This window comes from Balaenoptera acutorostrata, chromosome 16 (assembly GCF_949987535.1).
Source record: "Balaenoptera acutorostrata chromosome 16, mBalAcu1.1, whole genome shotgun sequence".
Classification (NCBI taxonomy): Eukaryota; Metazoa; Chordata; class Mammalia; order Artiodactyla; family Balaenopteridae; genus Balaenoptera; species Balaenoptera acutorostrata.
This window is the reverse complement of record NC_080079.1, coordinates 83,848,049-83,874,725: the sequence shown is the minus strand read 5'-3', so window position 1 is coordinate 83,874,725 and position 26,677 is coordinate 83,848,049. Positions and strand designations below refer to the sequence as shown.

Sequence of the window (26,677 nt, the reverse complement as noted above, 5' to 3'; positions counted from 1 at the left end):
AAACTTGTCAGTTTCTTCTAGGTTCTCCAATTTGTTGGCATAGTATTCTCTTATGGTTTTTTTTTTTATTTCTGCAGTATCAGATATTATTTCCCTTCTTTCATTTCTTATTTTTATCACTTACTTGTTTTTAAATAAACTTCTGACTTCCAGAGAGTGTACAAGTAGATTTTTCAGGTAGCATTTTAACTATCAGCATCCATGTCCTGAAGATTCAGTGAAAGTATGAAATAAAGTTCAAGTCGGTTTTGAGTGAGACGATTACAGAGCTGCCACAGTATCAGGTTACCAGTATCAGTTCTGCCTAGCTATTCTTTCCCTTTTATACCTTCCTTGTCTCCTCAGATATGGATCTAAAGGCAAAAGGGTATCTTCATAAATCAGCAGGATTTATGGTGGTGAAATTTATTAACAGTGTTAAAGGAATATTTATTACTCTCTTTCCGGGTAACTAAAAATCAGAAACCAGAGTCATTATCCAGATGGTCGTAAGCGCTTATTCAACCATAAGAGTGCTAGATATGGATAAATTTGAGCCCATAACAAGCAAAGGAGGATACAATTGCATATCTTTATAATTAGACTATAATATAATGTTTATTTGTTTATGTGTAACAGATGAATAATTGGTTTACAGTACAAGAATAGCATGAGTTCACATCCTTGGCTGTGACTTCATACTCTTAAAGTACTTTTTAGACTACCACTAAGTAAATTTCTACCCAAAAGGAAAGATTTGGAGCCTCTCATTTTGGTAACCCAGCAAACTCTTCCTGGAAGTGCCCCATGAAGAATGCATGATCCGGGCTATGAGAATTTAATTCTGCCTGCCTTTCACTTCCCTTATATGCTGTCCCCTTTGCACAAAGTTCAGCACCTTTGGCAGTCACTTCCGTTTCGCGCAGATTGCTAGAGATTAGAGGACCAACGGATGTTATTCTCACCTTTGATACAGAAATTCTTTTCAAGACTGTGCATGAGATGTGTCTATAAATAAGTAAAGTGATGATATTTTTGTAATCATGGCCTTAATATAAAACCAGAAGGGCTTTTATCCCCCTCAAAGTCATCTTCTGTAAAAGCTACACAGCTATTCCACCTGAGCTGCCACTATTCAAATTATTTGGGGGACTCCTCTTTGGGGGGATGCTATCAGAGTAAGTTTGCAAGCCAACGAGAAAACCAATGTTACGGTTTTTGTGTCATGTCTGAATTTTACTAAATCCAAACATTCTCCCAAATTTTATGGATTGGTTCTCTTTGACTTTTATCTATCTAAAAAATAAAATAAAATTCACTCAAAAGTATAAAGTTTGAATGTCACTTAGGACATTCAAAATAATAGACCTCAGGTTCCAGAGTTGTGAGACTCCAAATGGAACCTGTTTTTTCCTGACATAGGCTACCCCGTGGTAATATCACCAGAATCTTGTCAAAGACTGACACCTTTGTTGTGCCACCACTTTTGTTCTAGAATCTAGAAGTGCCCCATAAAAATATTTTTAACCTACCTTTCCAACTCTATTATCCTTCAGTTAACTGTGAGCTCCTCTCTCCCCCTCCCCACCCAGAACTTTCTCTGCCTTCTTTGCATCAGGTCAGCTGTGCCCCATCTTGTATTTATGTGCTTCAATTTTCAATGAATTACCCTTTAATTGCTCTACTAAAATGTATCCTTTTTATAGATCTTTATGATTATTAAGTTTATGATTTTTGCATCTAATCCTGGTCTTCCACCTGACTCAATTTTTTGTTGCCATCTAAAAGTATTCATTTCAGCATGATGATTATAATTTTGAAGCCATCGGTGTGTCAGGTACGGTACTGGGGACTGAAAACATCAGTTCACCTAATCCTGACCACATTAGGAGATGGGTACGAATATTCCCACTTAACAGATGAGGAAGCTAGGGCTCAGACAGTGCAGCTGGCTTGCCTAAAGCCAAATAAATGACTAGAAAGCAGGGAGACCAGGATTCAAACTCTCGTCCATCCAAGGCAGGGTTTCCCAACTTCGCTCTATGGTATTTGGGGCCAGATAATTCTTTGTTGTGGGAGCTGCCCTGTACATTGTAGTATGTTTAGCAGCATGTCTGGACTCTGCCTACCTGAAGCCAGTAGCCCTTCCCCACACCCCACTGTGACAACCAAAAATGCCTCCAGACGTTGCCAAATGCCTCCAGACATTGCCAAATGTTCTAGAATTTAAGAACCACCGATCTAATGCCAAAGTAATGCTTTTGCCACATTATACTATTAAATCGAGAACTAATACAATCATAGAATTTTAAGGCTCGATTTTAAAGAGGTCGATTTTTGGAATCACCACACCTGGCTAATCACCAGAATTGGAGATATTTAAAGACTCTTTTCCCACCCAAGACCTTCAGAATCAGCATTTACCAGGTGGGGGACAGGTATCTATTTTAAGCCTCGTCACGGGTGTAGGATCAGATCTTAACCTCACCACACATCTGTTCCTTGAATCACTCCACTCCATTCCTGCCAGATAGTTCTCCAGCCTCGGGTTTAACACCTCCTGTGATGGTGTTATCCATGTTCAGATGGTCCTAACTGTGCAAAAGCATTCATCTATAACATTCTTCTTCTGTCTCTCCCTCTATACCCTTAATCTCATATTATCTAAATTATCATTTTTCTTAAGTCAATTGAATTAAACATGTATTGAGGGACTTCCCTGGTGGCACAGTGGTTAACAATCCGCCTGCCAATGCAGGGGACACGGGTTCGAGCCCTGGTCTGGGAAGATCCCACATGCCGCGGAGCAACTAAGCCCATGCGCCACAACTACTGAGCCTGCGCTCTAGAACCCGCGAGCCACAACTACTGAGCCCCCATGTGCCACAGCTACTGAAGCCCGTGTGCCTAGAGCCTGTGCTCCGCAACAAGAGAAGCCACCGCAATGAGAAGCCTGCGCACCGCAAGGAAGAGTAGCCCCCATTCGCTGCAACTAGAGAAAGCCTGCGTGCAGCAACAAAGACCCAACGCAGCCAAAAATAAATAAATAAATTTATTTAAAAAAAATTTTTGTTAAACATGTTTTGATTCCCAATTATGTATTAGGCCCTACTCTGAGCTTTTTTTTTTACCATGTCTGTTAAGACCATTATGGACTCTTTTTAAGAAAATGACCATCCAACAGTTTTCTCAGTATAACAATAGACTTCCTCAGAAGAGCAATCATAATACATTAAAATCTTAGAATCTTGCATGGTTGGCCACCCATCCAGCTGCTACCGCCCATCCAGCTGCTACCAGGAAGCAGTCCGCTCTGCAACTTGTGGGGTTCCTGTTTTGGGGAAGCAGAGCTGCCAGCAGCTTTCCTCTGCCTCTTCACCCCTCACCCAGTGACGCTCTTTTAACCTTTTTTGATGGTTTCAGGAAGATTCCAAAGTAGCTCCTCATTCTGGTAAAATCATTCTCTACCACATGCTGCAGATTTCTTCTCTGCAAACACAGAGAGGAAGGGAATTTTTTTCAAAATCTTTCTTTATAGTGCTCCTCTTAAGAATATCTTTTAATGAATTTGATTAATAAAAATTAATGAATGAATATAAGTATAAATTAATTTTAATAACGTATCAAGGGACTTCCCTGGTGGCGCAGTGGTTAAGAATCCGCCTGCCGGGCCTCCCTGGTGGCGCAGTGGTTGAGAATCTGCCTGCCAATGCAGAGAACGCGGGTTCGAGCCCTGGTCTGGGAAGATCCCACATGCCGCGGAGCAACTCGGCCCGTGAGCCACAATTACTGAGCCTGCGCGTCTGGAGCCTGTGCGCGGCAACGAGAGGCCGCGATAGTGAGAGGCCCACGCACCGCGATGAAGAGTGGCCCCCGCTTGCCACAACTAGAGAAAGCCCTCGCACAGAAACGAAGACCCAACACAGCCATACATACATACATACATACATACATACATACATACATACATAAAAAGAATGTAAGCAGACAAGAATATCATTAAAAAAAAAAAAAAAAAAGAATCCGCCTGCCAATGCAGGGGACACAGGTTCAATCCCTGGTCCGGGAAGATCCCATGTGCCATGGAGCAGCTAAGCCTGTGCGCCACAACTACTGAGCCTGTCCTCTAGAGCCCGTGCGCCACAACTACTGAGCCCGCACGCCTAGAGCCTGTGCTCCGCAACAAGAGAAGCCACTGCAATGAAAAGCAACCCCACTCGCCACAACTAGAGAAAGCCAGCGCACACCAATGAAGACCCAACTCAGCCAAAATAAATAATTAAAATAATAATAATAATAATAATAATGTATCCAATTTCACACTTACAGTTCACTCTTCTTTAAAGTCAACTAGTCCCTTTCTGCTCACACTTTGGATTTTCCCCTAAGTCACCAGGATAGTTTAGAACCTATAGGAAATTGCTTTTTAGTGAGATCTTGGATCACTGGAAGATTGTAACGGACACTCATATTGCAAAGGCTGCTTATGCCCGAATGTGTAAGGTTAAACCTGCAGGTGCCCCGTCTCTTTAGCGGGTCAACATGAGTAGCTAGTGAGCTAGAAGTGTGTGTCAGCAGCCCCGACTTGCCTGGACGGAGCTCCAGTAGGCAGGTTGTGTTTAGAGAAAACCAAGGAGAAAATAACATGTTAACCAGAATCAACCGTTTGGGGTCAAAATAACAATCCGGTGTTTTTGTACTTGTGTGAGATATAAAAAGAAAAGTTGAGTTTCAGTTTGGCTTAGTAGGAACTTCCACACTTCTGGCTTCTGCCTGGGTACCTCCAAAGAAGTGCCTGGACCAAGGGAAAACCGCCTGGCCCCCTCCCATCTGTGACTGCTCTGGAAAGCACCAGTGTCTTGAATGCGGTGTCCGCTCTCTTCTTCTAGAGTGTTATAAATGGACACTGACATGGACTACGAAAGACCCAACGTGGAAACCATCAAGTGCGTGGTCGTGGGAGACAACGCCGTGGGGAAGACGCGCTTGATCTGCGCCAGGGCGTGTAATACGACGCTGACGCAGTACCAGCTGCTGGCCACTCACGTACCCACAGTGTGGGCCATTGACCAGTACCGGGTCTGCCAGGAGGTAAGACAGATGGCGTTTCTTTAGAATCCTAAGGGTACGTCATTGCTGTTGCCAGTCTGATTTTTATTTGTTTATTTTTTTGGATTTCTATTTACTTGATTTTTTTTTTTTTGAAGTCTAGTTGCTTTACAAGGTTGTGTTAGTTTCTGCTGTACAGCAGAGTGATTCAGGTATACCTATGTATACATTCTTTTGTATTCTTTTCCATTACGGTTTACCCCAGGCTATTGAATACAGCCAGTCTGATTTTTAAAAAGCGGGGGAAGGGGTTAACTTGGATGTTCGAGACAAAACTCACCTGTCTAGTGTCACAAGAGAAAACAAAAGCAGAAGGCCGACTTGGAGTATGGCTATGGTATCCTGAGGGAGGGCTTTTGAGGCACGTGGTTCCAGGAACAGAATTAGGACTTAGCTAAGTCCTGTTAGATAGAAGGAGAAGACTCAATGCGTCTCGGGGGCTCTGAGGGGGAGCCTCTGACTGACGGCCTGGGTTCTCTCTCTCCTGCAGGTCTTGGAGCGTTCCCGGGATGTCGTTGATGAAGTGAGCGTTTCTCTCAGGCTTTGGGATACTTTTGGCGATCATCACAAAGACAGGCGTTTTGCCTATGGCAGGTAAACCAAGACTAGTGCAGTTCAGTTCAACTTCAGTACAATTTCCTTTCCTAAACCCATCTCTGCTTCGTAAATCAACAAAAACCACATAATATGGCCTTGAGATGCGTTGGGTTCTGCGCTGTGTCTAAGAAAAGACAAGACAAAAAAAACCCAAAAAGAACAACCCAAAACAGCACTGTTTCCTGATGTCAAGAAAAGCGCTCTGCGTGGCCACTTGGTTCCTCCCAGGAAGTACTTTATTTAAAACAACCAGTGCTAGTTAAACTGGACGTTTGCTGGACGCGGATTCTGTTGTGCTCTCCAACCTTGGGCTGCTTTCATTGTTGTCTTCCTGAATGATATTTAATTTACCTTCTCTTAGAATGTTTTAAGTTTTTTTAGCACTTGGCCACCCCACTTCTGAAGGTCTCTTTGATCTTTTTGTGACCATACTGCAGTCTGAAGTTACTTGCTTTGGGCTTTGTTGTCTGAAAGGTCTATTATTTTTATTTGAAGGTCATTTTTAAAAAAGAAAGAAAAATATCTCTGAAGTCCTTCACAAAGGCACATTTCCAAAATGAACTGAAGCATTAATGTCTGCTTTTCATTTAAAAAAAAAAAGGAGGAGGAGGAAAAATCCAGTAAAGGGAAGATAAATCTGGGACATTAATATGAGTGGGAACAAGGTCAAAGTATCGTAAAATATTTAGCAACTTCTCTTTGTCACCATAACTCCAAAGGAGTCTCTGGGACTCCAGCTGTCTTAAAGTCCCTCTCAGTGAATCTGTTATAACTATCAAAATCCAGATAAGGAGGAGATTTCCTTACTCCTTAATAGTAAATGAAGACATTTCCTTTTAAGTTTAGAATTTAGGTCTCTGTTAACATCAAACATCATGCTACCTCACAGGATTGGATTAGATACTCCAAACGAGTTACTCCTTTGTATTGAGATAAGCTTTTCTGAAAGGACCTCTCTTTTCTTCAAGCCAGTAGCCCTCTTAAGCCTCTGAACCTCTATTGGCATTTATCCAAGTGGTCTAAAATACTGAATAAACTGCTGAAAGGGTTTGCCCTAGTCCTGAGAAGTCGTTCACACACTGAAAGAATCTGCAATTTAGGCCAGTTTGTTCAAGGGGGTCTCAGAAAGAGGCATGTAGAAGTAAAACTGTGATTTTAATGTCCCCTTGAACAACGAGAACTGTTGAACTTAATATCCAGCATTACAGATATGTTTCTTCTTGAGTTTCCTGGTTTTTTGTTTTTTGTTTTTCCCTTTCCATGATGTTCTTGATTCTTATCTTAGTTGCCATTTGGGTTTTTTTCTGTTGTCTCATTATTACACACGCACAAAAATAACAATCAGTGAACCTGCTTGAAAGTACCATGCAGTCAGATTTTGTCATACCTGTGGTTTTAAGGAAGCATAATAAAATGATGACTGAAAGCAAAGTAAGCACAACACAATAGATTTCAAAGGACTGTTTGTACCCCAACTTCTAAAAAGGTGTGGTGAATAAAGATGAGCTTACTGAGATATTGGGTTTAGCTTCTACATGCTGTCTCAACAGCTCAGTGGTTTATTGCCACTTGAAATTTATGTATTTGGGATGATGAATTTTAACTTGGCTCCACCACGCAAATCTTGTTTTGTGGTAACAGAAAGGCTGCTTCATTGTCATGTGAGGTTCCTGCTTAGGGTTGATTTCATGGCACAATGACCTTCATAGATCTGATACTGACAGGCATCTACACTGGGCCTCATCCAGCTTCTTGATGTATGTCATGCCTGTGCTTGGTCCCTCCCAACAGAAATAAGCTGGTCTCTCATGTGACTCTATCAGTTCAAAGTGCAGTGTTCTGTTCCCTTGTCTGTAGTGTTTGGCTCTGTCAACTGTAGCCATCCCCCACCCCTTTGGTGGAAACAGGACGCGCTTTCCAAGCCAAGTCTGACTCCCTGAGCAACAAAGAGGGGCTCAGGAAGCCCTCCTGTGTTTCTGACCGAGCTCTCTGTGGGCCTCACTTTATGTGCATGTCTGGCCTTCCATTTCCTCTGTCTTTTCTGATTCTCCGCAGCCTCCAGGCTTCCTGCCACAGACCCCACCACTGGTAAAGAACAAAAACCAGGGCTGTTGTCTCGGATTCCAGCCTCTGTCTATAAACGCTAAATATGTCAGACCGCATTGCTATAGCACCAAAAAGTTACATTGTATGGAAAAGTCTGGTAGTAGTAGAAGTTTCTTTTACTCAGTATAGGGCTCCAACCACTGGATCTCATTGCTATGCGAGAGCTGTTTAATTTCTGTGTAACTTCCATTTTTAGCTCCCTATCATTCGTTACGGAGAAAAATCATAATTGCAGTTTCTGACATTCAGTTTGGTTTGCAAACCTGTTTTTTCACTGATGTTTTTACTATACTTGGTATGAATTACAAGTCAGCGACATGTGATATATTCCTGAGACTTGGAAATGTATTTGGAACCTTTTTAAAATAATTCATTTGATTCTTATGGTGACAGTGAGAGAAACCAGATTCATACCAAGATGCCTTAGACCTCACCTTCAGTTTCCTCGGCTTCTTAGCACCAAGCTAGTTAACAAGTTACCCCCTCAAACCTTCTTTGGCATAGGCACGTTCTAGTTTGCAGAGTGGGCCAGGGTGGTGTCAGTCTGCTGACTTGAATTTGCAATTTTCCTCATGTGGTATAACTACAACCAGAATGTCAAAGCTCTTGTTATAATTTAAAGGTAATTTATTCAACCCATTTTTTTAGCCAACTAGATGAATAGCTCCAATTCATCAAAGCCCTACAGTGTGTCAATCAAAAATATTAGGTGCTTTGCCAACACTAGTTTAGTTAATCCTTCCAGGAACCCTAGGAGGCAGAGATTATCTCCATGCCGCAGTTGAGTAGAGAGTTGAGTTCTTTTACTACCATAACCTGCCCAATAGTGAGTTTCAAAAAATAGATTCAAACCCAGCTCTGCCTGACTCCTGGCTCCCACTCTTTCCATTGTGACAAGCTACCTTGACCTCATATTAAACAGAGTGCAACTGAAACTACCACCCCACGTTGATGAGCTGGGTATCCATTTGCTCTTCCATATTTGTGTGGTGGCTTAGAATGAGACGAGATCTCAAAGAGTCATCTGGTCAACCCCTTTTCTCCAGGAAGGGAGATCATCCATCCGAGAAAAAGTAGTGATAGGAGTCCTTCTGTTCGATGGACATGAAAGGTAGCAGAGTAGCATTAGCATCCTAACACTTACCTAACACATTTGAAATACTTCAAACCCTCTTTTGTCTGGAGCGAATGACTCCAACTTTTAGTAGCCTTTCTTCTTCCTACCACCTACTTTCTATCCATTTTCGCATGAACTTTTGAAGCTCTTTCCTGGATCTTTTAAAATGTCAAGAACAAAACTGTACATAGTAGCCGTGACTGAGATCAGCTGCTCTTTTCTGGCAAGAAAAACAAAATAGCTTCTTTTTAAAGGGATATCACTCAAGAGTTTTCCCCTAGAACTATTAAAAGAAGGAAGTGTATACACTTAGGTACCTGGCTCTGAACATGTAGGCAAGTAGGATGGGCTCTGCCTTCAACAGAATACCTGGGCCCCTCTGCTGCCATCCTACAGTCACACCACACATAAATAATTACCCATTTTATTGTTCACTTTCCTTGAAAAGCTTCACCATTGCTGTGTCTCGGGGTCACATAACCTTCAAACACATAAAGCCTATGGGGCTGGAGGTGGTGATAACAGCAGCTACAATTTAATCAGGGCTCCGCATGAGCCAGGCCTGTGCTCACGGCTCTACGTATCTTGTCGCCACGTCATTCTTGTGGTGACCCTGTAAACTAGGCTCATTTCACAGTTGAGCAAGCATGCACGGAAAGGGGCCAAGGTCAGATGGCTAGGAGAGAGTGGTACTGAACTTTTCCTGGTAGTTATTTCTGGCTCCAAAGCCTGCTTCTTCCCTTCCCCCCAGGCTTTTGTGGCTGATGATGATGATTGATGGCCAACTTACTTTACATTTATTCTCAGTCCAGTCTAACTCTTACACTATTCTGTGTGGACATGGAAGACCAGCGTTCACCATCTATCACCAGCTCTAACTAATATTCCATTGTTCCTCTTAAGTTCTTTAATACGTAGCAAATGACTTAATTCTCTATATGCATCCATGAGTGAGTAAACATGAGTCCTTTCATTTCCAGTAAAAATGTTACAACCAAGCGAACATCCATGAGTGAGTAAACATGAGTCCTTTCATTTCCAGTAAAAATGTTACAACCAAGCGAACTTTCTGAGAGTGAGTGGGATGCTTGGGTACTCTGTATGGCATGTTTTCTCCCCCCAGTTTTACATAAGCATGCAGAATCACTGTATTTACCCTTACACCAAAGAGTTTCTAGGCATATTTTCAGTACAGTTGGAACTCTTATTATATAGATTACTCTTACACACTGATTTTTCTCAAGTGTTTTTACGTCCAATGAGAAGTACACTACATGTTTTAAATGATAACATCAATCAGAGCCATGGTTTCTGTGTATCCGTTTAGATAAGACAGCTCTAGTTTCACGTTGAAGGCACATGTAATCAGATACAGCATGAATACATCTCATCTTGAATGCTTGGTTGAGGCCCTTTAAAAAATTCAGGACTGTGGGTGACCAGTGTTTATGTCTTTGTCTGGGATTGGCTGAACTTGTGGTTAATAGCATGGGAAAAAAGCAAGAAACAACTAATGTGCCTCGATAAAGTATTTTGAAGTAGTTCTCGTCCGTGGCACTTTCTTTAACATTTTTTTTTAATTAATTTATTTATTTTTATTTATTTATTTATTTATTTTTGGCTGTGCTGGGTCTTCGGTTCGTGCGAGGGCTTTCCCTAGCTGCGGCAAGTGGGGGCCACTCTTCATCGCGGTGCGGGGACCGCTCTTCATCGCGGTGCGCGGGCCTTTCACTATCGCGGCCCCTCCCGCTGCGGGGCACAGGCTCCAGACGCGCAGGCTCAGCAGCTGTGGCTCACGGGCCCAGCCGCTCCGCGGCATGTGGGATCTTCCCAGACCAGGGCTTGAACCCGTGTCCCCTGCATTAGCAGGCAGATTCTCAACCACTGCGCCACCAGGGAAGCCCCCGTGGCACTTTCTAAACGCTTGGCCAGAACTAACATTCTGATGATGATTTCGGGATGGCAAACAGCCTGTCAGACAGAGAAACATATCAGGTGGAAGTGGACCAGGGCCAGGATGAGGGTGAGGCAAGTAAGGCAATCACCTTGGGTGTAAAATGTAAATAATAATAATTTTTAAAAGATAGGATCACTGTTAACTGATCTTTTCTTTCTGTCTCAGGCTCAGCATGGCAAATGTTACTGGCCCTGACCTTATTTAAAATTTTGGTATTTTGCTCATCATGGATTTTTTTTTTTTTTTACCTTAATTTTGATTTTTGAAAAACTAGTGTTCATCTGGATTACTGAGGTTTTGGGCACCTCTTTAAATTTTGCACCTGAGGCCAGTGCTTCACTCTTCACCCAAGTCCTGGCCCGGAAGGTGGACTTTATCAATGGATAACAACGCAGCAAAGGGAGGAAAGTTCCCAATGTGGGTACTTTATGGAAAAGTCATCCAAACCACACTTCTAAATGTGTGGTCCAGAGGGATCTAGGAAAATTACTGCAGCTTGTTTCCTAAAGATATTTAGTCCTGCTGTGGCATAAAGGACTAAGACTTGCCCAAGTTATAGAAAACAGTAGAAAGACATTAGAAGAGCAGCTGGTTGGACCAAGGGGCAGGAATAGTTGTTCCCTAAGAGGTTCGACTAAAACTGCTAGTTCTCATACTTGATTATACCGAAGCTGCTGGTTATCTGATGTCAGAGATCTGGGGAGAGGTGAATCAGCATGTTTTAGCCAGTACATAGATGATCAGAAAGCAGCTAGTCCTCAGGCCACGCTTTGGTGAACACTGTCACGGAAACATCACAATACTCTTTACTGAACCTCAGCCAAACGGGAAGAATCTCATGAAGACTGGAGAGAGCTTTTGAGTAAGGGAAACCAGGGAACAAAGAGCACATATTGTGTGTGAATCCCTTGCTGTAAAATTCTAGAAAATGCAGTGTAATCTATACTGACAGAAAGGAGAACACTCGCTGCCTGGGAAAGAGGATGGAGGGAAGGAGGAATTACCAAGGGACACAAGGACAGTTTCAGGGTGATGGAAATATTTGTTTTATTGATTGGGATGACAGTATGGAGAGTGTATACCTATGTCAAAGCTAATCACATTGAGCACTTTAAGTATACAAAGTTTAGTGTATTTCGATTGTAGCTCAATAATTTTTTAAATAAAATATTTTTATGGGCAGTCTAAGTAGTCTATGATATGTGAGGAAATTTTCATGGCTGACAATATATGTTTTGATTATTTATAGAACTTAAACTTAGTTCTCATTGAAAATATCAATAGAAATCATTTGTATGAACTTAGGGGCGAAAAAAATAAGACGAGATCCTTAATAGCTGAACATGGGAAATGAAATGGTTCTGGCATCTCAAAGCTAATGATGGGACACTATCAAATTGTCCCCAGATCATGCTGGATCCCTTTTCCCAGAGACAGAGCCCTCAGCTGTGTGGATCATAATTCACCCAAGTGGCCTGTGTCTTTGGCTGTGGTTCTGTTTGTATCTTTTTCTGAGAAGATACATCTGAGCAGGTACTTTGGCTGTGGTTCTGTATGTATCTTTTTCTGAGAAGATACATCTGAGCAGGTACCCGGTGATAACTGAATAAAGGACACCACATTCCTGAAAGTTTTCCATTTCTCCATCAAATAGTAACAATTTTGTCTTTCGTAGTCGGTTCTTTCTGGAACTAGAGAATGGTGTGAGGCCAAGAGAAAAAGGAGGGAGGCATAGTAAGCCACACCACCCCAAACCTCCCCCTTTTTTGCCAAATTTTTGAATTTATAAATTGGGGCGGGGTTGGGGGGGAAATGCCTTGTTTGAATGAGTATTCTTAAACAGAATTACATGTATTAACACTGATGTTTTTCCAACTATAGTTTGTTTCTCCTCTGGGTATCATTTCCAAGATCTTTACAAGAATCATTTAAAAAAATAATTATATACTTATGGTAATCCATTTACCCATAGATGAGGGCATTAAGTAAAACAGTTGAAAGTGGATTATTACTGCTTTGTGCTCATCCAAAACAAAAATATGTTAGACTAAATGCATACAAGTAATTAAAAATTTTTAATGTACTGGAAATTCATGGATTCTGTACTAAAGTACTCAAGCATAGGATTGCAGCGATGCCAGATCATCTGGCACAGAGGAAATATGTCTGTGCCGTGCTCTGTGTCACCCTCAGACTACTGTCCTCCACTGTCCTTCCTGCTCTGAACTGGTACATCTTGTATTGTAACCAGAAGACACAATATCAGGAGAGCTGGGATTCCTGTGCCCAACCCAGCCCTGTTCCCGGGATGAAATTGTCCTTGGGAAGCAGCAGTGCCCAATGAGACGGGAACAGGGCTTGGTTGATGACTGGGGTCAGTCATGTGCCGGGACCCGGAAGGATGCTGGCTGCTGCCCAAACACTGGTCACATGACTGGGAAAGACGGTCCGTTATGGTTGAGCCCAGAAAAGCATTTGTGGACCCAAAAGATGCCGCAGACATATGAATAATGAGGCCACTGAGATGGGTAAGGAGAATAAGGAACATATATACTGTTCAATACATTAACATCGTGTGTTCTGCCTTCTTTTTACCTTTTTGCTGTTCCTACTTAATAACTGCAAGCTTGACAAGTTGGGTCAAATACAGCTAAGTTTGTTGACTTTTCATCCTTGGACAAAGAGAAAACATCAGTTTGTGATGTTTCTATACTGGAATCATCTGATGAAGAAATATATATTTCAGCCCGTACAGTTTTCCCTTATAAATTAGGTGGTAAGAAGAAAGAGACGGCTGGGTAATTCTGCAGTGTCCTCAGAGGATAATTCTATTACCATCTTTCAGCAATTGCATATCAATGAGCTAGTCAGCCAAAAGGGAAAGATCTCTTGATGAGAATGTCCTGCCATTCTTATTAGCTGCAATATACAAGATATGTCTTTGGTGACTTTTGAACCCATAATCGTATTTGTCTGACAATAATTGGTACCATATGGTTTACAGACCACTTTCACAGATATTTTTCTTAGTGAATCTTAACAATAATCATATCAATAACTTTTAATTTTGACCATTTATTAGATTTCCAAAATTATTCCACTACTTTGTTCTCTCCCCAGAACTCCTCTGCCTCCCAGCCTAGAAAATATAGTTAGAAGGACAAAGTACTGAATTACCAAAAGATAAAACAAATAAGCAAAAATCTCTTTTAAACTTATCACCTTGGTTATCTTTCTATTTTAGCATTTTTTGGGTGGGGCGGGAGAGTTGGCATGTTTTTTTAAAAAACAAGATGGTCTGTGAAATAGAGGGTGTTATCTTAAGCCTTAATTCTGTGAAACTAACCCAGAATTAATCCTGAAAGTAACCTGCCCATTTCTTTATATTTCCTTTGCTTCTGGATACAATCTAATTCCTAGAAGAGATCATTAATCCATTTTTATTCTGGCATTATGAAAGTATCCAATTAGATGGATAAATAGATTTTTAAGATAAATTCAAATAATTTAAAGATATATATTTAGTGGATAATCTCTGCTATATACCAGAGATACTATATAGCTATCTTTCAGCCATAATTGTCTGAAGAAATGTAATAGCTCACATATCATTTTTTCATTAAAACTTTAAGCATATCCCCTAACTGACTTATTTTAGGCCTAAATTTATTTCTTTTAGATTTTGAGTCTGCAGACATATTTGCTTCTACATCCTGCAATATCTATAAGGCCATTTTATTTGATAAACAGTCATTGAGGGCCTCTTTTGTTACAAACACTGTGTTGTGCACAATGGGAGAGAAACTAGTAGGAACAGAACAAAATCCCTAAAAATGAAACTCAAGAGTAGTGGGGAAAGACAGCAACATAAAGAGTTACAATTCAGGGGCTTCCCTGGTGGCGCAGTGGTTGAGAATCTGCCTGCCAATGCAGGGGACACGGGTTCGAGCCCTGGTCTGGGAAGATCCCACATGCCGCGGAGCAACTAAGCCCGTGCGCCACAACTACTGAGCCTGTGCGTCTGGAGCCTGTGCTCCGCAACAAGAGAGGCCGCGATAGTGAGAGGCCCGCACACCGCAATGAAGAGTGGCCCCCGCTTGCCACAACTAGAGAAAGCCCTCGCACAGAAACGAAGACCCAACACAGCCATAAATAAATTAAAAAAAATAAAAATAAAAATAAAGAGTTACAATTCAGTGTTAAAATGCTGAGCTAAAGATGTCAGTGCCAGGAACAGGGAAGAAAGAATTGCTCTGAGCAAAAATTCCAGCATCATTCTTGACTCCTTTTGGTCATATCTGACACCTGCTCCATCAGCAAACCCCGGTGGCTCTAGCTTTCACGTGTATAAAGAATGCAGCCACTTCTCACCACCTGCACCACTCCCAGGCCGAAGTCACCACCATCTCCCTCTGTATTATTATTTTTTAACTGGCCTCTCTTTCTGTCTTATCCCTCCTGACAACCCACGCCCCACCACCATTTAGTCAGTTCTCATGATGGCAGTGGGGTGATCCTGTAACATATAAATTAAATCATTCTGCTCAAAAACCCCTAATCGTCTACCAGTTGACTCCGAGTAAGAGCCAGACACCCATTAGGCCCTCCGTACCTCAGCCCAGCATTGCCTCTCCAAGCTCAGCTCCTGCTGTTTTCCCCCTCGCCCTCAGGAAAACACCCCAGGAATGCTCCTGCCTCAGGACCTTTGCACTAGCCGTTCCCTCTTCCACAGTGTTCTCCCTGTCGATATCAACATGTCAGCTCCTTCACTTCCTTCGGGTCTCTCCTGAAATGTCACCTTCTCAGTACGGCCCTCCACGGCCACCTCATTTCAACAGCAGCTTCTGCTCCCCAACATTTCTGTCCCCCTTCCCCACTATATTTCCTCCTTAGCGCTTGTCACCGCCTAGCATACTAAATAGTTTACCTATTTTTCTTGCTTATTGTCTGTTCTCCAGTTGAATATAAGCATGACAAGGGTAAGCACAATGAGGAGGGTGATTTGTGTCTTTAACTTGTTAAAGACACAAATGTCTGGAAGAGCGCCTGGCACATAGTAGGTTATCAGTTAATATTTCTGGGAGAAATGATTGAATGATTGCTTATTGATACCGGATAAGTGACTTGGCAAGTCCTTGGACCTTTATCGATTCACAGAGGATTGGGGAGAGGCCTGGGTAAAAGTGGTGGGATGATCTTGCTGGTTCACACCGTTTCGTTTCAGAAGAGTCAGGGAGGTTAATCCCAGAGCCCTCCCAGCTGGCCGTCTAGCTGACACGTAGGCATTGTTACACGTGCAGCTAGTCTTGCTCTTAGGAGAAAACAGTGCAGGAAGGCAGTTCCTCCGTCATGTAGCTTCAGGGCAAGCCGAAGAGAAGTAAGGATGAGGTGGAGTTTAGGCAGAGAATTTATTACCACAATTTCACTTTCTCCTGTTAAGGAAGTCTTCTCTGTATCAGTGTTTCCTGCTTTCATTGATCAGGAGTTAAATGAGATTGCTTAAGCTATTTCTTTTAATTAATTACTTGTGCTTCACCCAATTTCACATGCACTCAGTTTTTTTCTGATGATCATGTGAGGTGTAAGAATACAGACAGTCTCTGACTTATAATAGTCCTATTTACAATTTTTCTACTTTACCATGGTGCAAAAGTGATACACATTCGGTAGCAAACATACTTTGAATTTTGATCTTTTCCCGGGCTAGCGATATGTGGTCCTATACGCTCTCATGCTGCTGCGCGTTGGCAGGGAGCCATGCTCCCAGTAAGCCACGCAGTCACCAGGGTAAACAACTGATACGTTCACAACCACTCTGTACCCAGACAGCCATTCTGCACATTCAGTACAGTATTCAATACGTTACATGAGATATGTAATACTTTATTACAAAATAGGCTTGTTGTTAGATGTTGCCCAGCTGTATGCTAATGTAAGTGTGCTGAGCACATTTAGGGTAGGCGAGACTAAGCTATGATGTTTGGCAAGTTAAGTATATTAAATGCATTTTTGATTTATGATATTTTCAATTTAGATGGGTTTATCGGGACATAACCCCATTATAAGTCAGAGAAGATTTGTACACTGAAGGGAGCATAGATAGAAAAATGGGATATCAAGTTAAAAAAATAGCTGGTTTCCATGACATGGTAACCCACAGCCTTCTATATGGTCAGGCCATCGCCTTCTGTGATATTTGCACTATGATGGCAGAACCAACCGTTTTTAAGACTTGAGTATTATCTATTTTAGGATTTGGTGGCATTGGTGGGATGTTGAGATGGCTTCCCTGTACTTGAGAGTGTGCATCGCTTGGTCCCATTTTTGGAGGGTGGGGGAAGACTGGTTTAAAATGTTGCTTCCTACTAAACATGCAGTTATGGGCTTGGAAGAAATAGTTACGCATGCTAATCACTCCCAAATCTGGATATATTTCAGGGTGTTTTCACAGTTTTCCCCACATAACATCTGTACTTAAGAAGCCTCACTGCTATTGGTAAAGTATTGACTTGATTTCTCTGCTCACATCCAGGGCACTGCATGGTACTGCCCTGCTCTCCCTAGACCCCCTGCCAGGCACTCCCCTACAGGCGTCTCCATCTTCCATGAGTATGAGCTTACACAGCCATTCATCTCGAGGTGGTTATGTTCACCATCACTGACAACTCCCTCCACATCTCATACACACCGGGCTGCTCCCCTACTAAAATTTTCCAAAGCCACGTGTTACACATTCCTTTTCTCCGCCATGCTCCCAGCTGTTTTGTGCTGTTTTGATCTGTCTGTTTGCACAGCGCTGTCAGATTATATGCATGAAAGGTGTATTGCTGACATGAATGGTTTTGAAAACGTTTCTGTAGAGGCTACCTCGGTTATCAGTGGGAAGAAGGAGGTCAGGGACTCCTATTTGAATCTTTGCCAGAAGAGGACTTGTGTACATTGACAAAGAAACCCATTGAAATGTGATCATGATCTCTACCAATATATAAAGGATATGGTAGTCTCTACTAAAGAAATAATAATAGGCAGTAGTGACATAGAAAGGCTTAAAAGTATATGTTAAAAAGGAGATACTTCCAAGCAAGACTCAGGTAAATAGAATTGGTAGCTTACTCTTGGTTACCAAGTATTCATCAGCAAGAGACCCAACCAAAGTTGGCACACTGGAGAAGGGCCCTTGGATGTCCTGGTCACAGCTATCTGGAGGACTGGATGGGATCCACTATCCTTCATATTGCCCACGTTGGCCTGGTCTTACTTAGATAAAGGATAACTTAGCAATTATTTTTTTCACCTAAGCAAATAAGACAACCCAAGGCCCATGGCTCCTTAGCTGGACAATGATGGCAAAGTAGAAAAGGGAAGACAAACTAAAAAAGATGGAAAGCATTTTTGTGATAGGAAAGAACATAGGAAATTTATTGCTAACAGCAAATTTTTGATATTGATTATCTACCCTTTTCAATCACTTCTTCAAAGGATAAACTTAGCTTCTGTTTGCTTCCCTGATCTTTTCCCACCAAGTTTGCTAATTTGACTGTAGATATTATTAAGACAGGCCATGAAAACATGTGGCATTTAATGTTTAAAGTCTAGCTTGAAAAAGAAAAAAAAATGTATATATACACATATTATTACCTTAAAAGGAAAATCCGCCATGTATTTAATTTCAATCTATTTTTTAAAGACTTCACATAAAAAAATTTCACTCTCCCATAGCCGTATATAATAAAGAGTGTAATGAATAAAGTACACTTTTTAAAAAGTCTATCCCGGGCCAAGATATGTGGGTATGATGCACTATTTTCAGATTTTGTTTTCTTTAATCCTCCAACAAAGATTGGTCCCAACTTTGCATGCACGCCTTATGTTATCCAAATATCTCTGCCAATCTTTCACATGCTATCTTTGGCCAGTGTTCTCCTTGAAAGATAGCTGAAAAAAATATGCTTTTCTGTTTGTTTAATATCTGAAGAAGAACTGCTACAACTGAGGTTGGCTTTATCAGCTCAAGCATTTTGGGGATGACCAGGTCTCTCTCTGGTCCCACCCTCCTCCATGAAACTAGAGATCCGCAATTGTTTCAACACATAGATTTACTTTGGATTGTTTTTCACTTGTCTAATCAAAACATTATTTCATGGGCATTATTTGATGTGTCAGTACCCTAGTGAAACTTTTATATTGATATTTTCCCCTTAGAAACAATAAATCACATTTTTCTCCAAAAAATAAACATTCATAGGCAGCAACATTCTAAAATCCTGTGTAATCCTGGCTTTCTTTAATAATGCCACTTAGCCCAGTCCAAAAAAAAAAAAAATCCAAACCTTTCCTACCCTTCTCAATATTCATGTTCTGGAGTTTAGAGTTTTGTCTCCTATGTGCTTTGCCTCTGCATTCTCGAATTCTCCTGCTTTCTACTCCAAATAGCTGTAGGATTCCATTTAAATCCCATCAGATTCTTTTTACAGCTGAAATAGGAGCCCTGAGGTCATTTCTAGGCCAACCCCGCTGCCTAATCTGTGAGAATGTCCTCATCACACCTCCCCCTCCCAATTATTTTTAAACTCAGCTCTTCAAAGTAAAAAAGTGTAACAGAGCCCATAGAAGCAGAAATGCTAGAACTTGCCTTTTTCTTTTTATCTTTCACAGGAATGGCATTTTTAAACACCAGCTTGTGTCAGACATTGAGCAGTCTCTCCCCAGGAATGAATGTTTTGATGAAAAGTTATTTAGTATCTCTAGCTCCTTGGAATTCTGCCTAAAGCTGGAGATATTCTTAGCTGCAGGTCTTGTGCCTTCTTTGACCAGATAGAAAAATGGCTCAAAATCTGGAGGGAATAAATAGCATTCTCAAAATAGCTACTTGCTTATATAGGTGTTTATATCGTAGAGGATCCTGAGGTGTTGAGAATTAGGAATTAGAAAAGAACGCTGGGATGAGAAGGAATATGTCAAAGCAGCGTCTTTCTATAGCTCTATCCCTACAGCCATTGATTCTCAGGCTTTTGCTTAAAACCAGGTTTAGAACACTACACTCGTATGGCAGGCCTCTGTACATAATGTTTCTTAACTTGAATTTGTATTTAAATCAACAAGGGTTAAAGACATTTAAGCAGATTGGTAGATAAAATATGGTCTAATTTTTAAACTACTTTTAATGTAAAATCATGGGGACAGATTCTCATGGCATCTAAACGTGAATTTCAAAAAAGGAAAAAGAATCACTTTATTCCAAGGATGCAAATAGAATTTTGACTCAAGTTATTTTCACTTCAGAGGTAGCGTTGCTCTCAGTACAGCCTCTTCTCTTTTTAACTATCATCCTTTTGAGGCAAAATATTTACAGAGCATTGAATTATTTTTCTAGCTTTCCAACAGCATTTCATGCACTGAGATATTGGTGTGACATAGTTAGAAGTTGGGCCCTCGGGACCTGTATTGTGCAATGGCATTGTGCTGCTATCATCAGGAGATGCCATTTTTTCCAGCCCCCAAGGTCCTGTCTGTTCTTGTTTACAGGTCATCTGGATAGAAACTAGTATAGGTTCAGTGGCATGAGTGTTATCACGGTAACCTTGGCAACAGAGCCAGCTCTGATTTCAAAACCTCACACGCTGTATCATAAAATTAGATAACAGAATTGACATTTTGCTACATGTCTGTCATAGAAATTAAACTCTGAGAATGATTTTCTTTATAGCCATGTGCCTTAATCTGGAAATAGAAGGCACCAATTAGAAAAAATTTTATACATGTATCAATATGTACTGTTCCACATTTAGGTGGTGGATACATTTTCTCAATTCTTTCCCTATGATTTTGAACCTGAGATACTGCCATATTATTCTCACTGTGCAGAATTCTTGGCAGCTTTATTTTATGATCAGGCTGAAGCTTACAGCAGAGCTGCATCAGACATCCTATATAAATAGGATTATGAATAATAGAAAACTCAGCTCCTAAAAAATGTAAAATTCAAAGCGTTCTTGACTTTACTGGATACCATTATTTATGCTGATTAGAAGTAAGACCGTGCACAGAATATTCTGCTAACTAAATCAGAATCCCAAAGACAAGACATGCTTCCCTTTCATTTATACAGTTATGCATATTTTTACACACATTATATTTTCCAGTATCCAAGAATCTTTTATAAGATCTTTATTTCAAGGGCATTTTAAACATGCAGATTAATACACTCATCTGCTTTGAGTCCTAGGGTCCTCTTTTATAATTTGTAAATATTTTAATGTCAGGATTTTCCCCTCTATTTGTTGTGGTCTGGTGCAGTTTTTCTTGGATATAAATTTAAAGACTCAACTTGTGAATTACATTTAATGTAAGCACCCTGCAGTTTGCTGCATTGCAAATGATTATTTTTAGAAATTTTATGGTTGCCTGGATATATTTGTTTGTCTTCATTGATATGTAGGGAGAGAAGCTCATTAATGATTTAAAAAGATGGTGTTTTGATTCATCGATTTGATTCTTCTCATTATATAAACAATAAAGGCAATAAATTAACATCTAATAAAATTGTAAGTTTATTTCTGAATGTAGCTGCAAAACAGTCTTGAATCCTTGGTTATAACTTTTTCTCTTCTTTATATTCTTCTGCCTCCATGTTTTCACAGTCATCATTCTGCATATTTGAACCTAGAAAGATGGTTTATAATTCTTATTAAAGATACCTTTTAGCAGTTATCTGTCAAACACCATAATTGACAACTGTTTTGTAAAACAGTTCTTTGGCTCCTAGAATGATAAGTTATTATATAAAACATGGAAGATCCTTTTGTCACAATTGACTATAAAACAATTTTCCTTTTTTCCACATACCTGCTCTGTGTCATATATCACATTTGAGAAATCTGCTTCCAACATGTTCTCATCCATCTTGTTGGCCGTCTGACTAACTCTGGCTCGTTTTATATTAAATACTACCTTCTTGCCTTATACCTAGCAAAAAGTCGAAATTCCTGCAAATTCAGGACTTTTTCTTTTCAGAAAAAGATAAGTGGTTGTGCTCTCTCCATGTGTGCTTAAGGGAGAAGAAGGGCAGAAATCCTTCTGTGTATTTGCCGACCCTGTACAGCAAATACCTGTTACGTTTTTTTGTAATGTTTAAACTGTTTGCTTTATCTCATTGAGTCATCATCACCTTTCTGTTTACAGTGGTAAATGGTATTATTTCCTTTTATCTTGAAACTATTTCTTGTGATGAACGGAAATAGTTCAGCATGTGGTGGGTCCAGACCTGAGTCTAGTTTGGGTAACCATCTGCACTGTAAAATAACATCATTGGAAACCTTTCAATGCATAGGCCTGCAGTGCAACATGGAAATGCACTCAGGCTGTGTGGGTGCTGGAATGTGGAGGCTTACGGGGCTGTTTGCATGACACCAAGATGTATTTTAATATCTGGTTTTTTTTTTTTTTTTAACTGTGACATGATATGGCATTAGATGGATGGGGGAGGGGAGGAACCATAATGATAGAAGAGAAAATGAAAGTTAAAAGGCAATACAGCTTCTTTTGTGATTTCCTTTTAGGTCCGATGTTGTGGTCCTCTGTTTTTCGATCGCTAATCCCAATTCCCTAAATCATGTGAAAACCATGTGGTATCAAGAAATCAAGCACTTTTGCCCTCGCACACCTGTTGTTCTAGTTGGCTGCCAGCTAGATCTCCGCTATGCTGATCTTGAGGCTGTTAATAGAGCCAGACGCCCTTTAGCAAGGTAAGCCGAGGGACTCAAGTGTTTCACTGTGCCGGCCAAATTAAAATTTAGAGGTAGCAGGTGTCTCTGTAGCCTTGGGTTCTGTTCTTCAGTGGCTCTGGGGCCCCATCAATCAGCCATAGGCTTTAGGTTTGCTTGTTAATCATGAGGAGGGGGTGTGTGCCCGACCCCTCTCGTGCTCACCATCACCTCTTAGGCAGGAACCCGTTTTTGTAAAATGGTCGACCAGCAATTGAAGTGAATTCTCTAATTATTGCTATGGAGTGTATAAAAGTGCTTTGAACTTTGTAAAGTATTAAACAAAATGTTAGCTATTCATAATAATGTCTTTCTGGAAATTATATTATAGTAAAGTTAACTGACATTCAGAGCCATCAGCCATAATTCTTGCCCCCAGGAACATCAGGTTCATGCACACACATATATCCAGGTGTTTTTAATCTTCTCATTTTCCTCCATCCAACCTCTGAGAGTATTTCATTCCCAAGTTGGCAGTGTCCAGTTTTTAAAAATGATATAGACCTATGGTTGCAAAACTGCAACACTGCTTTTTAAATGGCTCTAGTGGTGATATGTTTAGAGCGTCACACGTTTAAAATACAACTTGAAGGAGAATTTGTTTCAGTCTGTATAAAATGTGGATACCAATCTTGGCGGGGACGTGGAATAAGAGTTTTTCAAAAAGCTGTGCTCCTTCAACATTCTCTTTTAAAAAATAATTTTATATGTTTTAGGCTTAACTCCATTTTTTGCTGGTGAGCATAGCTTTTCCCAAAATGTTGATATTAATACCTTCCTTCCAGGTAGGTACTTGCCTTAATAGGGTTGTTAGAAAATTTTATACAGATACAAGTTTTTATGCTCTCACAGCAAAAGCAAATGGTACTTTGTTGAGATAATTTCTGATGTTCTAGGTATGTCTTGGATGAATGTTCTGAAAACAATTCATGTTCCTTCTATTCTTAAATGCATGGACTTGGAATTGAATATCATAAGCCACGTAGAGGGAAAGAGGACTCCTGGCAAATGAGAGATTAGCCCCTGGCCTCGGAACTTTCTGTTTCAAAGGTTAGGATATTCGGGCCTCACACCGTGGATGTGCGGAGGCCTAGAGGAGAGTTACAGAGCTCCAGGGGACCGTCCTTTCCATAGATAGTTCTGAGATCTCATGAAGGAGGTGGTATCTGAGCTAAGCCTTAAAGAGATTCATCAGTTAGTGATGAAGTTAACCCTTCTTCCTTTCTGCACTTCCCTTCCGCCTTTACAACAAGCTGCAGTTTTCCCTCTTTTCCATCTAGGTCCTCAAATCCAAATTCTACCCAGTATTCTTATTGCTCCTAAGGCCGGTGCCTGTCACACACATCACCCTTGGTCTTGTAAAGCCAAATATTTATTTAGGAAGATCCTCTCCTAAGAGTGTGTCTCAGAATCAAGGATGTGTGTGTGAAGAGTATAACGACAGATCCCATCTTGCCTACATCCTGGAATCCATCTGTGTCTTGACCACGGTTATGCCGTAATTACAGCACTATTCTGCCAGGACTGCTTCGAAACATTTGGCTTCCTGGGGTTTGATTAGATTGTAAACGGGCCTTGTGTGCCAGTCTAAAGGGTGTAGACTTTATTCCATGGGCTCTGTGGAACCAGAGGAAATTTTTTTAAAAGAACTGCGCCTAAGTCGTACTTGTATTGTGTGAGGAATTTTCGTGCAGCAGTGAGGACCGAGAGCAAAAATGTGGAGAAGCTGAAGATGGATGAGTTAAGAGGCTTATGTACTAGTCCAGGCAAAAGATGATGAGGGCCTGACTGAAGAGTGTGGAAGGAAAGGAAGCGATGAGATGTGAAAGAAGGCTCACAAACCTAATAGAGGAGACTTAATGAGCTGTTGGACATGGACCATTTAGGCTAGAACCAGGGAGTTCTAGACTCTCATTGCTTAGGAAAGGTCTCTCAGCAACTTGCAAATGTGACCTTAGGCAAACCCTTTAAACTCTCTGCCTCAGTTTCTAGAAAATGTAGAACAAACATAACACCCATAGAGTTACTGCGAGGCTCAAGTGAGAAAATGAATATGGATTGATTTTTAAGGTATAAAGCAAAACGTAAGCATAAGGGGATAATGATGAAAATGATGCTGATGATGGTGGCAATGATGATAATAGCTAACATTTATCAGGCACTTACTGTGGAACAGGTACTATGCTGGGCAAATATCTCATTTAAACCTTCCAATCGTCCTTTAAGATGCAAGTACTCACTATTATTCTTCCTATTTTACAGATGGGAAAACCAAGGCTTAAAGAGGTTAAGTAACTTGCCCAGGATCACATAGCTAGCAAATGGCTGATACTTGAGTTATTGTTGTTACTACCAGAAGCATTTTTTTTTTCCTACCGTCATGAGTCCTTTATATTTGCAAGTCTTAAGGTTGGTAGATTTTTTTCAAGAGTCTGGTTAAAAGCCTGAATAGGATTTTAAATGTATAATCCATTTAGGTGCTTAGACTGGCCCTGGTTACTATTTTCTTTCCTGAAATAAGACTGATTCTAATTTTTAAAATATTCTACTTCAGGCCCATAAAGAGAGGGGATATTTTGCCCCCAGAAAAAGGCCGAGAGGTTGCAAAGGAACTGGGCATACCCTACTACGAAACAAGCGTATTTGACCAGTTTGGAATCAAGGATGTGTTTGACAATGCAATCCGAGCCGCCCTCATTTCCCGCCGGCACCTGCAGTTCTGGAAATCCCACCTAAAGAAAGTCCAGAAACCTTTACTTCAGGCACCATTCCTACCTCCAAAAGCCCCTCCACCGGTCATCAAAGTTCCAGAATGTCCCTCCACAGGGACGAACGAAGCTGCCTGTTTACTGGACAGTCCTCTGTGTGCCGACGTCCTGTTCATCCTCCAGGACCAGGAGCGGATCTTTGCACACCGAATTTACCTCGCTACCTCCTCTTCCAAATTTTATGATCTCTTTTTAATGGAATGTGAAGAAACCCCCCACTGGAGCGAAGGAGCTTGTGAGCAAGAGAAGCAGAGCAGGGATTTCCAGGGGCGGCCCCTGAGTCTTGACCCGGACGAGGAAAGGGAGGAGGGCACCCCAAGGACATCTCAGGCCGATCAGTGGGCGTCCTCAAGCCAGAACCTGTCCCAACAGGAGACCCCGGGGCTGGAAGCCGAGGGCTCAGCGGCGGAGACACAGACCCTGTCGGGCTGGAGTAAGGGCTTCGTTGGCATGCACAAGGAAATGCAGGTCAACCCCGTTTCAAAGCGGGTGGGCCCCATGACTGTGGTCAGGATGGACCCCTCTGTCCAGCCAGGCCCTTTCCGGACCCTGCTCCAGTTTCTCTATACAGGGCAACTGGATGAAAAGGAAAAGGATCTGGTGGGCCTGGCTCAGATTGCGGAGGTCCTAGAGATGTTTGATTTGCGGATGATGGTGGAAAACATCATGAACAAGGAAGCCTTCATGAACCAGGAGATTACGAAAGCGTTTCACGTCCGGAAAGCCAATCGCATAAAAGAGTGTCTCAGCAAGGGGACCTTCTCAGGTGAGTGGGTCCAATGGCAAAGTCATCGATACCTCTGGTTGCCTTTTATCAAACGATAGCCAAACACGAGGAGGGGAAGGGTAACCGTCACTAGCATACATGAGTACTCTTCCCCTACGTACCTGAGTTACATGTATTTTACTTATTTCATTCTCACAGACTTGAGGGTTAAATGTGATGAGCTCCGTTTTGCAGATGGGGAAACTGAGGGACAGAGAGGTGAGGTAACTGGCCCATGGTTATACAGGTAGTAAATGATTGAGCCAGGATTTGAATGCAAGCTGCCCCCTAAAGCCCCATGCTGTCACAGTGCTTCTCAAGGGTAGGTCGAGCTACCCCTGAGCCTCAGCCAGTCATTTTGATGCTCACAATTGCCCTTCAGGATTCCTTCCCTGATCAAGTCTGTTTTGACCGTTCAGCACATACCCATGACAAAAATCAGTGACCTTTGTTCCCGAGGCCACTGAAATCCTTGAGGCCATTTCGGTGACCCTCTGCATTCCCATCTGGAAAGCC

General features: G+C 41.4%; 1 protein-coding gene across 7 annotated transcripts in view; it reads left to right on the top strand.

The window, feature by feature from the left end:
• The window catches only part of RHOBTB1 (Rho related BTB domain containing 1), a 71,267-nt gene that overhangs the window by 27,182 nt on the left and 17,408 nt on the right, over positions 1 to 26,677 (top strand). For 4 of the 7 annotated variants that reach the window (XM_057530751.1, XM_057530753.1, XM_057530750.1 and 1 more), the window contains 4 exons: positions 4,869 to 5,070; positions 5,579 to 5,682; positions 22,424 to 22,609; positions 25,182 to 26,161. In XM_057530751.1, the coding sequence (XP_057386734.1) occupies positions 4,879 to 5,070; positions 5,579 to 5,682; positions 22,424 to 22,609; positions 25,182 to 26,161 (1,462 nt within the window). In that variant the 5' untranslated portion in view covers positions 4,869 to 4,878. Of the gene's footprint in view, positions 1 to 4,868; positions 5,071 to 5,578; positions 5,683 to 17,303; positions 17,362 to 22,423; positions 22,610 to 25,181; positions 26,162 to 26,677 lie in introns of those variants that run through there. The other 3 variants (XM_057530756.1, XM_057530755.1, XM_057530754.1) reach the window with 2 other exon arrangements.